Raw genomic sequence first — 11,718 nt, 5'->3', positions numbered from 1 at the left:
TGTCTGATGGTGCTTATATCTGATAGTGGTTGCGTCTGATGGTGATTACATCTGATGGTGGTTCTGTCTGATGGTGCTTATATCTGATGTTGGTTCTATCTAATGGTGGTTCTGTCTGATGGTGGTTCTATCTGATGGTGGTTCTGTCTGATGGTGCTTATATCTGATGGTGCTTATATCTGATGGTGGTTCTAACTGATGGTGGTTCTATCTGATAGTGGTTGCGTCTGATGGTGATTACATCTGATGGTGGTTCTGTCTGATGGTGGTTCTGTCTGATGGTGCTTATATCTGATGTTGGTTCTGTCTGATGGTGGTTCTGTCTGATGGTGGTTCTATCTGATGGTGGTTCTGTCTGATGGTGGTTCTGTCTGATGGTGCTTATATCTGATGGTGCTTATATCTGATGGTGGTTCTAACTGATGGTGGTTCTATCTGATAGTGGTTGCGTCTGATGGTGATTACATCTGATGGTGGTTCTGTCTGATGGTGGTTCTGTCTGATGGTGCTTATATCTGATGTTGGTTCTGTCTGATGGTGGTTCTGTCTGATGGTGGTTCTGTCTGATGGTGCTTATATCTGATGGTGCTTATATCTGATGGTGGTTCTATCTGATGGTGGTTCTATCTGATGGTGGTTCTATCTGATGGTGGTTCTATCTGATGGTGGTTCTATCTGATGGTGGTTCTATCTGATGGTGGTTCTATCTGATGGTGATTACATCTGATGGTGATTACATCTGATGGTGATTACATCTGATGGTGATTACATCTGATAGTGGTTGCGTCTGATGGTGATTACATCTGATGGCGGTTCTGTCTGATGGTGGTTCTGTCTGATGGTGATTACATCTGATGGTGGTTGTGTCTGATGGTGATTACATCTGATGGCGGTTCTGTCTGATGGTGGTTATATCTGATGGCGGTTCTGTCTGATGGTGGTTATATCTGGTGGTTCTATCTAATGGTGAACGTCTGATGGTGGTTCTATCTGATGGTGGTTCTGTCTGATGGTGCTTATATCTAACGGTGGTTCTGTCTGATGGTGGTTATATCTGATGGTGGTTCTATCTAATGGTGGTTCTGTCTGATGGTGGTTCTATCTGATGGCGATTCTGTCTGATGGTGCTTACATCTGATGGTGATTACATCTGATGGTGGTTCTATCCGATGGTGTCCACCCAATGGGTTTGAGTGGGTAGACCTTCCGTCCCCCATTTCCTTGTGATGGCCTTTTTGCCTGCAACCATGAGTATCTTGAATAGATATGAGTCTCCATCATGTACATCAGTGTGTGTACACACACACACACACATCAGCTCATGATTCATATGGGATTCGTATCCCAGAATCCCTTGCGTTATCCTATGGACCATTTCCCAACACCCTGTTATTTTGCTACATGAATACACGCCATTATGAATCTAAGAGCCAATCAGCTCTTTGATGGTCGGCAGCCAGGCGTCTCCCCGACTCGTGCAGCCAGTGAACAGCAGCTGCAGCCTCCTCGCTCGCTTTGAGGTTGTTTATGAAATCAATCTGGATCAGTTTGGACCCAAATCTCACCGGCTTCCATTGGGATGCTGATCTGGGATGAGAGTTTCACTGTGAGAGGTCACTAAACTTTTGTTTATTGGTACATGAAGTTAACAGGAGGGCGACCGGGATAAAGGAACGTCCATGTGGCCTTTTATATCAAAGTGGAAACAGATTTGTATTATAATAAAATAGCTAGTTATCAATCAAACACGCATTAATACTTTGCAGTTAAATATTTAACATTTATTCCAATAGTTTAACATAATAAACATTGTATTCATATAATTCAGTATATTAACAAATATATATAATATATATAATATTCATTACATAATATAATCCAATGTCGTAAATACTATAAATATCATGGATATCATATAATACATATATTGTAATAAGATATATTTATTATAATACATTTATATTTAAAAAAAAAAGATTTGCATGTCCCTGAATCCAGTTTGTTGGGGAAACACCAACTCAAAAGACCCACGAAACTCCTAGTGCTTCATGTCCTTTTATCACGTATCTGGTCCACGCTGGATTCTGTCCCCCTTGATTTAAAACGCGAGCACGGGAAGCTGAACGCGGCGTAATCACGGCCGCCTCCAGCCAGCCGCTTTACCTCTGGTTTCTCCACCGAAAGTTCTTCTCTTGGACATAAAACGGCCTGGTGGACCGGCCTCTGTTGAGACCTCCTCAAAGCATTTATTTTGCACAGACATCTTATTCTACAAATCACAAACATGGTATATTCCATGTTTCAAAAACACAAATATTGACTATTAAATATTTACGTATCGTTGTATGAAAGCTCTACCAGCTGCATTATAATCCGCTCTGTCTGGAGAAACAACACAAGAGTGAAATAGTGAAGTTCTCGTGTCCCTCATGTCCTCCTGCCTCGCTTGGCCCTGCTCTGCGTCTCCTCCTCCTCCTCTCGGCGCTGAGGTGGAGGCCTGGTCGGGGGTCCGGAGTCTGGATCCTCTGCGTGGGCCGCAGGACTACACGCTGTTCCTGAGCGCTCGCCGCTCGGGGAGCTCGGATCACAGCGTTTTATTTGTCGTACCGACGGGCCTTCTGCCGGGTGGGCGTTGACAGGACAGGCGGTCGGCTTTGGAAAAACAGGAGACTCTTTTAAGAGCTCAGGACGCACAAAAGGTCATCACAAAGTAATGCAAGAGGGCAGAGAAAGCCATCTGTTCCTCTGTTGCTAAACACAATACAGCATTTATTTCTGTAAAAAAAAGGTTCCATTGAAACATTGATGGTCCAACTTTAACAAAGTTCGCTCGTCAAGTATGTTTTAATTTGCTGACGCTTAGCATGTGCAATGCTTACATTTGTACGTGGACACAAAGTACAGGCGAGGCTAACGGGGAAAGACATTTCATTTGGACACGAGGCAGAGGGACATGGAGATTCACACCTTCTGAGAGGAGTCATCTCCACGCCGGGAAGTTTCCCCCGAGGTCATCGTACTCTCCCCACCAACACCTAGAAACGCACAACGAGGTCACACACACACACGTCCCGACAGAAGCGCTACGCAACATTCGCAACATTAATGCAAATTAAAAACCCAATAACAATAATCTGCACCCAAAGAGTAGCGGCCTAGCTTGATGCCGAGCCAGATGTTGCGTCGCTGCGTCCAGCCTCCTGGAGCCTCCACCTCATACAGATGCTCCAGACGTTCCTGATGCTTCTGCAGAAAGCTCCTGCACACTGAACACAGAGAAGACACGGGCGGTCGCTTTAGCTTACGGCCAAGCGTCTCCCCCCCCCCGGTAAAGACCAAAATGAAGAAAGGGAAGGAGGTAAACGGGCCTGGCTGACCGGCCACCATGCCGGGGGACAGCGGCGAGCTGACCCCTAGGAAGGGCTCGGCGGCGAAGGACGCGCAGAAGTCGGTCAGCATGTGAAGGCCGAGGCCTCTCCTCCTCCAGCTCCTCCTCACCAGCACCGTGTCCAGGACGGGCAGCATGTAGCCGCGGCTGCTGCCGCCGCCGCCGTCACACAGGCTGCCTGAAACACCACGACGACGCACAACTTTCATGACGCCCATTGGAATACGGGTAGATGAAATCCAGCGTTCTGATTGGTTGAGGGGGGAGTCATGGGGTGGGCATTATTGGGCGATAATGCACAGGTTAGATTTTTGCGTTAGTTGATATTTTTGGCTCGGTGGCGATTGCCAAACGATCGGGAGCTTTCGCAAGCGGACAATTGAGGTGGACGTCATGAGCGACGTGAGGGAACGAGATGCTGCGAGATCTTGCAAAGAGACCCGATGCGGTTTACCTGCTCGTACAGGAGCTATTTTTTCTCTAGACTACTGAAACGAGATGCACAACGTTTGGTGGCTGATACTATTTTGTGCTGAAAGGCAGCAATTCACTTACAATTTTGCTGGTAACCGTATTATAAAAGCAATAAAGGTACTCGGGTAAAGGAATCACACTGTATCTAATGAGTGGACGTGGTCACCGTTACCTCAACCATCGAGTTGTGGAGTTCTGTTTTGGTTGAATTGTAGTTTAACCTTCTCCACCCAGTCCCTCCTCCTCCTCCACCCTACCTTTGTGTTTGATGGTGTAGAAGCCAACGGCCTGGCCATCTCTCCACAGCACTTTGCAGCTCTCCGTGCGGGGGTGCAGGGAGAACGCCACCTCGTCCCGGCGGGACCTCTCCACCACCCGACTGAGCAGGAACACAACCACCCTCTCCGTCAGCGACTGCGCCTGAGACGAGGAGCGGCGACGAGAACCAGCAGCCAGCTTTCAAACAGAGACCTCAGTAACGTATGATGGCGTCTCATCACGTAGCCGCTAAGCGAAGTTCAACCGAGTGGTTCATAGCCGGAAAAAACAACCTCATAACTCATGAACTGGAAAATTGACATTTTCATGACTGACATCAACGATAAGCAACTTTTCGCTCTAATGTTGTAAAACATGCAGATTACACGTGTGCTTTGTAAACATCTTAGAGATAACAAACACAGAAAATCATAGAAAATGATCCCAGTCACCTTTTTTTTTTTCCCCAGGAGAAAGAGAAAACAAGTCAGGTCTCATGAATAGAAACGGAAAGATGATCAAAATTGTAGAGCCGAGAAAAAGTGGAAATACCCCTTTAAATTAGTATTATAAGAGCGTTGGTTTCCTCAAAAGAAGCAGATAACGCCTTTCTGCCTTTTGCCATCCTGAGAAAACTGAGCAAACCTCTTCGATCTCGAGAAGGCAAAGGCTCTCACGGTGCCAGAGACACGCATTTAACCGCCGGGTCAAACTCATTGAAATGATGACATCAAGTTACCGAAATCAAACCCACTCTGGAGTCGCTGGACGTGCGCAAGACGTCGTCCACGTGCCACCACCTGCCGTGCAGGTACAAAGCCACCGCTGAAAAGGAGAGCAGAGAGCGTCAGGCTTGGGCCCGCGTGGGTGTCTGATCGGGTTGGGGGGGGGGGGGGGTGTCCCTCACCGCGTGTCGCATCGTCAGGGGCGTGCAGAGCCAGCAGCGTGCAGACGCCGCCGCCGTCGCCGTCGTCCTCAAACAGCTGCAGCCGCCTCACGCTTTTTGCCGATATCGCGACCTGAGCGGACAGGAGGGGAAAAAAAATGTCAAGATCGGCCTCACGGCGCTACTTTATTGGAAACAATGTAACACGCCAGCACGGCGCTTATGATAAAGGTTACTCGAAGCGTTGCGTTACCTTTGTAGAGTGCGACAATGGAAACCACTGGTTCTGACGAGGCCTGGACTGCAGAGAGGAGAGGTACTCCTCGGATGCTGAGGTCAGGTCGGCGTCCCTCGCGGCTGGCAGGTCCACGGGGTACATGGCCTCTCTGGACCGCACGGCTGCACGCTTTACAAGGGGGTTAAAACAGCCTCAGGTAACAGCTTTTTCTCATAACGTCTTTACCAGACTGTGCCGAAAAGTCCTGTCAATTTAAGGTTCGACATCTGTCCAGCTGTTCCTTCCTTACGCTGACGTCGGTCCAGAGGTTACAGCTGGAGCGCGGTGATCGCTGCAAAAGGGGGCCCGTGACGTCATCAAAGTGCAGTCCGACTAGACCGTTCGCAACGGGGGCCGCGTCGCCCTTTGACCTGCTAGCGATGCTAACAAGCGCGACTTCCTGACAGGCGCCTTCGTTTAGTCAGGTGGACGTCGACGTCGACGGGAGCAGCTTTCTGCCCCAGTTACCTGTGACGTCCCTGGATTTTCTCACGAGCGCGCACCTTGACGTCTTCTTTCTTCGGCCTGCAGCGCCCCCGTCTGGCGGGCTCCATCGGCTCCATCGGCGAAGCCATGACCGGAAGCCTGTGAGGTGCACGTCAAGATAAAAGCACGGCATTTGCTAAAAGGACGCACATCTCAACGTATGTTATGACAAAATGATCCCTTCCCGCGGAACGTTCCGAATCCACCGCACCAACACTTTAGTACAATTTTAATACAATAATACAATTTAATGACAGTCTGGATATTCATTTGCATCTATTCGAGCCTGAAACATGGCAACATAAATCAAAAAAGACTCAAATGCAATTCCAAGGTAACTGTGCTACTTTGCTACTTTATGTTCACTACATTTCAGAGTTGAATATTGTGCGTTTTACTTCACCTCATTTCCACGACCGCTTCAGTTACTTTGTAGATTCAGATTACTGCGGAAAAAGTATAATTAACAAATTACCCAGCAGTGTATAACGTAAGTATTTCCCAGTGGCAACGTTTAAGTAATAACGCATCCCTATTAAACCTACTAATATCGTAAACATATGACCTTGAAATAAACCCATCCTGTGTAATTGAATTTAGTTACTTTTAGCTCATTTTGATGCCAAAACTAAAACGTTATCACGGTATTTTTTGCATTCCAGTTTTGCAACTTTGACTTGACCAAAACTAAAGAAGAGAGAAGTATTTGTAAAAAAAAAAAAAAAAAAAGTACTGCAAACAATGAAGCGCAGTTTTTTTTTTAGCGTTTTATTTTGAAAAGCATCGGCCGGAAGTCTTACCAGATGTTTACTGCGGACTGCGTGGTTTAGCCGTCGGCAATGCCAGCGGTGTAGTTCATCGACAGCTCTAAAATGTGGCTCCGCTCGGCACCGGGCCGCCGGCTGCTCTCTCGCCGGGTTCGGCTCCTGCAGTGCCGCGGCGTGCAAACAGGAACCACCGCCGCGGTAAGTCCGCCGGAAGAGACGGAGTTGCTCCGTCACCTTTTTGCCCCCTGCGCGTGACGTTAAATAGCGCCGGTGGGAGCCAGCGCGTCAAGTAGCCACGTGACACCGGTTAGCGGTAACAGCGGGTGACGTCATGACCTGCCGGTCTTTAGCTAGCCTCGCTTCGTAACCGCTGAGCTTTATTTTGAAGGGGTCTCTTGGAGTAACGCTGGTACTCGCGACCGTGTTCACAGCGACGTTAAGTTCGACGGGGAACTTTAGCCTCCTATCGAACTTTAACGTTTTCTTAGTATTCTTTTACTTTTAGTGAAAATGAAATCCTCTGTATGTGTTGCGTTTTAAATGTGCACGTTGACTTCAACCGGTTGAATTGAGCTATTAGCTCCTAATGGGGCACGTGCGTTATATGGAACTAAATCTAATAATTACCTAATTATTTAGGGGTGCATGTCTTATAGCATTTAACACATTGTCCATCGTGGGAATTGAATTGCGTTTATTGGACAGTCTCACGTGAAGGGTGATTGTTTTATTTTACATGCTATTAGCGGGGAACACAAAGAGAAACGACAAATAAAGACAAAAATATTACAAAATTCATGTCTGCGTATACGTGTCCATCGTCGTCAATGAGAAGATTCCTCAGTAAACATGAGTTCACTGTCTTACGTCTATTAGAATACTTCGTGATATTCATTTAGTAAATGATGGTCCATTTAGAGTCAAATGGATCAGGGGATGATTTAGGACGGGGCTACTTTGTGAATGACGGTTCTCTACCACCCTGTTATGCCTTAAAAGTCTACTTTTGAAAGGAGTTTGACACGTCCTCGCCACCCTACGAGCCCGTTTCCCATTGTCCCGCATTACTATTGGGGTGCAACATGCTGTGTTCTATCTGTTCCTTCCACCGCCTTCAACGCCCTCCATCGCCGCGCCGTGTCTCTGCACAGAGCGCCGTCGCGCACGGCGTGCTGTCTGCGTTCAGGTCCGTCTGCGGCGAGGACGGCGTCTCGTCGGGGGAGGCGGTCAGAGAGCAACACGGCAGGGACGAGTCGGTACACAGGTCGGTGCGTCTCACTCGGACCATATATCCAATCCCAAAAAGGAGGCGGATTTTCTTTGCGTCGTAATGAAGAGAGACCATTTCCCAGCGGACATCCCGTCCCCCTGAGGGTTCGGGGCGTCCAAAAGCTCCATCGGGCTAATTTAACCTGCGAGGTTTGCTGATTCTCTGAACCTCTCGTCTATTGTTTAAGTAAAAACACTGGTTAGTTTACACAGCAACAGTGATAAGTGAAGCTTTGCCTGTCAGACAGACCTCAACAAAAGGTCCTGTTAGAGAAAAATGGCGAGTAAGGGTTTCCTTTGTGGCTGTGCAGATGTTGCCCCCCAGATGTGGTGGTGTTCCCTCGCTGCGTGGAGGAGGTCAGCGCCCTCGCCAAGATCTGCAGCCGCCACAGCCTCCCCATTATCCCCTTCGGCACCGGAACCGGCCTGGAGGGCGGCGTCAGTGCAGTCAAGGTGATGGTTAATCAGGTTCAGTATCACGTGACCTTCTGGGTTTATTTGATCCGTCACGGAGTAAGAAGGCGGCGGCGTGTTGGTGCAACGTGTTGCAGAATGAAACTACAGATCACAGTGTCTTTCCTGGGCATGTAGGGTGGCGTGTGCTTCAGCCTGAGGAACATGGACCAGGTTCTGGATCTCCACCAGGACGACTTTGACGTGACGGTGGAGCCCGGCGTGACTCGGAAGGCCCTCAACTCCTACCTGCGCGGCACCGGCCTGTGGTTTCCTGTCGGTCAGTCCCGCCCTCTCTGCGGCTCCTGGTCGCTCCGTGAGCCGTTGATCTGTGATCCGTTCTGTGTGGGAGATTTTAGATCTCACATCTTTGCCGAGCAATGTCCCCAACGCTTCCCTGCACAGTTCTGGTACTGGTCAAGTACAGAGAGACCGGCATCTCCTCCTTTTATCTTCACGACCAATCGGGGAAGTTTCAAGTGGATTTTATGGGTCCAACCAGAGGGAGATCAATGCCCGTAGAGAGGTTCAACAACAGGGTGGGACTGCGTAGATGATGACGATTGACCAAATCGCAATTGGCAACGTCGGTCGCAGACGGTATATTTTGCATGAATCACCTTTCCAACGAGGCGATCCCTCCCGACCTCAGATCCCGGCGCAGACGCCTCCCTGTGTGGCATGGCCGCCACCAGCGCGTCCGGCACCAACGCGGTGCGCTACGGCACCATGAGGGAGAACGTGTTGAACCTGGAGGTGGTGCTGGCCGATGGGCGCGTGCTCCACACGGCGGGCAAGGGCCGGCGTCCCAGGTAGGCACGGACCAACCGCGCCTCAGGCACCCTCAAGCGGAACTACTCTTCTTCCTCGTATTTGTGGGTCCGTAGGAAGACCGCGGCGGGCTACAACCTGACCAACCTGTTGGTGGGGTCAGAGGGCACCCTGGGGATCATCACCAAGACGACCCTGCGTCTGTACGGCGTCCCGGAGGCCACCGTGGCGGCCGTGTGCTCCTTCCCCTCCGTCCAGGCCGCTGTGGACAGCACGGTGCAGGTTCTGCAAGCGGGCGTTCCCGTCGCTCGCATCGGTGAGGAGAGCCGCGCACGCGCTCGTCTCCCCGGTCTGAGCAGCCGGGGCTCGCCGTACTGACCTTTTGACCTTTTGTCCTTTGTCGGTGCGCTCAGAGTTCCTGGACGACGTGATGATGGACGCGTGCAACCGCTTCAGCTCTCTGTCCTACGCCGTGTCCCCGAGCCTGTTCCTGGAGTTCCACGGCGCCGAGGGAAGCCTGGAGGAGCAGGTCAAAGCCGCCGGTGTGTGAGGGCGTGCAGAACGCCGCCGCTTCCCCAACGACTGAAGGTCGCGCAGCTGCGTTTTCGGGCAAAAATCCAAAGAACATTGTGTGTGCGCGTGTGTGTGTGTGTGTTTCCACAGAGGACATCACTCGGTATAACGGCGGTTCCGGGTTTCAGTGGGCTAAAGATGCAGCGACGCGGGAGCGACTGTGGAAGGCCCGCCACGACGCCTGGTACGCCAGTCTGGCCCTCAGGCCGGGCTGCAAGGTAGAAAACGCGGGCGTCAACGTCAAAGGATACGAACCGTGTCCCCCCCCAAAAGTCACATGCGTCGGCATGTTTTCCCCCCCGCGTGTCTCACAGGCGTACGCCACAGATGTGTGTGTCCCTCTGTCTCGCCTGCCTCAAGTCCTGGTGGAGACCAAGGAGGACCTGATTGAGAGCAGGCTCACGGGTGAGTGAGCCGCAGAGGACGATGCCAATGTTATAATGTTAATAATGACGGGAGGGAATAAGCGAGCGCGTGTGCTACCGTTGTGCCCTCAGGTCCCATCGTGGGTCACGTGGGCGACGGTAACTTCCACTGTCTGATGGTGGTGGACCCCGACGACCCCGAGGAGCTGCACAGGGTCCACCTGTTCGTCGAGAGACTGGCCAGGTAAGTAAGAACCCCAAACCCCTTTGCCCCGACCCTTCGGCAATAAAGCAGACCATGGGTTTACACGTGATGACGTGCCGCCTCGTGTTGGTGGAGGTTCGATTGTGGCCAGTTAACGACCTGCAGAATACGAGCACAGTTCCTTTTGTTAGGGCGCCCTCTGGTGTTTGGGAGAATATAACAGTATTCCCACCTGCGGCGCGCACGTGGGCAGACTGACGCCGTGGACCGCGTGACGTCCGTGACCTCCTGCGCTCCCTCTCACCTGCAGGCGAGCGCTGGCCATGGACGGCACTTGCACGGGGGAGCACGGCGTGGGTTTGGGGAAGAGAGCGCTGCTCCGCGAGGAGACGGGACCCGTGGCTGTCCAGGTCATGCAGGGTGTCAAGGACGCCCTCGACCCGAGGAACCTCATGAATCCTGGGAAAATCCTGCTGCCGAGAGAGCTGTAGACCCCTCGCACAGACCCCACTGGGGAAACCTCGTCGCGATCAACTCACCTGAGCAGAGATGAAATGTTTTCCGAGATGCGATAAATACCTAAATCTAAATTAAGCCGGGTACTAAACGAGGGGCCTTTCTAACACAAGACACTTCAGGAGCACCAGTGTCGAAGATCTGAAATGTTTGAATGTATCGTAGTGGCATAATATTTCTATTGTATATATTATGGCTGCATGTGTGATTCCATTTTCCCAAAAAGAAAAGAATAACTAAATCTAAATCCTGCTTTTGTCTCTTTGCTTTATTTCTGCATATCATGATAATTGATTGTTTGATATCAGGCGAAGATGCTGCTTTCCCTGTTTTTAACTAAGTAAAGGCGGCTCGCCGGTTCCCCCCCCCCCTCCTTCAGGCAAAAAAGGTATGCCATGCTAAGCTAACGGAAACGAGCTGCACCTGTCGAGGTGGGCCGTAGTTCTTCTCCGGCACCACGCGGGGTCGCCGCTGCATCGCTGTCCTTTCCCGAGCTTCCTCTGATATCGCCGATTGGTTCAAAGGGTGTTTTAGATGCGATGGGCACGTACGACCATCACATAATCGCAACGTCACAAATGAGATACTGGATGTTGGTTTCAGTGGGATCACCATTAGTGTGGAAGATGAGAATTCCCTTTAGTGTTTCATTTGAGGCCCTTTCTTCTTTCAGAGGTCACGAGTAAATACGGTCCGAATGTAGTAGTCATTTAAGCCATTATTTGGTTTTATTCTCTTTGTAGTTGTTTTTGTGGTCATTTTGCCTATTTTCATACTTTTCAGTTTCTATTTACGTCTGTTTGTGCTCGTATCAAGTCTTTCTCCTGGGTGGCACGTGTCTCTATGAGAGACATTTGGGTCCGGTACCCGTTAGGCCCGTCCAGTGACCAATACATGCCAGCATGAATTGTCATTAGGTTTCTCCCCAGGTTTGACTTTTTGCTTAAATGGGGACTTTTAACGCTCATTTCCACGTTCGTGCATTTGGGGTTTCTGCTCGAACGTTTTGCGTGTTTCTAATAATGTCTGA

General features: G+C 50.3%; 2 protein-coding genes across 30 annotated transcripts; one reads left to right on the top strand and one right to left on the bottom strand.

The window, feature by feature from the left end:
- Nucleotides 1-1,759: 1,759 nt before the first annotated feature.
- On the bottom strand, nucleotides 1,760-6,711 carry LOC144390763 (protein FAM169B-like). Of its 28 annotated transcripts, none has more exons than XM_078097134.1 (11): nucleotides 6,570-6,711; nucleotides 6,173-6,215; nucleotides 5,470-5,868; nucleotides 5,260-5,405; nucleotides 5,028-5,139; nucleotides 4,860-4,945; nucleotides 4,120-4,282; nucleotides 3,369-3,566; nucleotides 3,141-3,266; nucleotides 2,968-3,035; nucleotides 1,760-2,652 (listed from the first exon to the last, which is right to left on the bottom strand). In XM_078097134.1, the coding sequence occupies exons 4-11, from the start codon at nucleotides 5,383-5,385 to the stop codon at nucleotides 2,428-2,430; spliced, it is 1,104 nt and encodes a 367-aa protein (XP_077953260.1). In that variant the 5' UTR covers nucleotides 5,386-5,405; nucleotides 5,470-5,868; nucleotides 6,173-6,215; nucleotides 6,570-6,711; the 3' UTR covers nucleotides 1,760-2,427. The 28 variants fall into 28 exon arrangements, 25 of the variants coding, with proteins under 25 accessions (XP_077953260.1, XP_077953261.1, XP_077953262.1 ...); XM_078097135.1 differs by having other exon boundaries at nucleotides 3,378-3,566; XM_078097136.1 differs by having other exon boundaries at nucleotides 3,378-3,566; nucleotides 5,260-5,412; nucleotides 5,534-5,868.
- Nucleotides 6,570-10,940, top strand: LOC120809575 (putative D-lactate dehydrogenase, mitochondrial). 2 transcript variants are annotated; one of them, XM_040163479.2, is made up of 11 exons: nucleotides 6,570-6,734; nucleotides 7,688-7,800; nucleotides 8,117-8,258; nucleotides 8,397-8,538; nucleotides 8,911-9,070; nucleotides 9,146-9,345; nucleotides 9,443-9,571; nucleotides 9,693-9,820; nucleotides 9,917-10,007; nucleotides 10,100-10,211; nucleotides 10,483-10,940. In XM_040163479.2, exons 1-11 carry the CDS (start codon nucleotides 6,642-6,644, stop codon nucleotides 10,661-10,663), a joined length of 1,491 nt encoding a protein of 496 aa, XP_040019413.1. In that variant the 5' UTR covers nucleotides 6,570-6,641; the 3' UTR covers nucleotides 10,664-10,940. The 2 variants fall into 2 exon arrangements, with proteins under 2 accessions (XP_040019413.1, XP_077953239.1); XM_078097113.1 differs by having other exon boundaries at nucleotides 10,364-10,940.
- Nucleotides 10,941-11,718: the final 778 nt, after the last annotated feature.

The sequence above is a fragment of the Gasterosteus aculeatus genome, chromosome Y, assembly GCF_964276395.1.
Source record: "Gasterosteus aculeatus chromosome Y, fGasAcu3.hap1.1, whole genome shotgun sequence".
Taxonomy (NCBI): Eukaryota; Metazoa; Chordata; class Actinopteri; order Perciformes; family Gasterosteidae; genus Gasterosteus; species Gasterosteus aculeatus.
This window is presented reverse-complemented; position numbering and strand designations above follow the sequence as displayed.

What these genes read in the sequence shown, in the direction of transcription:
- LOC144390763 (XM_078097117.1), bottom strand. An exon ending in GCTAGGCCGCTACTCTTTGG is followed by an intron (nt 3,036 to 3,140) that starts GTGCAGATTATT and finishes GTGCGTTTCTAG; the next exon opens with GTGTTGGTGGGGAGAGTACG. An exon ending in GAGATGACTCCTCTCAGAAG is followed by an intron (nt 2,653 to 2,967) that starts GTGTGAATCTCC and finishes GTTTTTCCAAAG; the next exon opens with CCGACCGCCTGTCCTGTCAA.
- LOC120809575 (XM_040163479.2), top strand. Translation starts at nt 6,642, where the DNA reads ATGTGGCTCCGCTCGGCACCGGGCCGCCGGCTGCTCTCTCGCCGGGTT. An exon ending in AAACAGGAACCACCGCCGCG is followed by an intron (nt 6,735 to 7,687) that starts GTAAGTCCGCCG and finishes GTCTCTGCACAG; the next exon opens with AGCGCCGTCGCGCACGGCGT. An exon ending in GGAGCAGGTCAAAGCCGCCG is followed by an intron (nt 9,572 to 9,692) that starts GTGTGTGAGGGC and finishes GTGTTTCCACAG; the next exon opens with AGGACATCACTCGGTATAAC.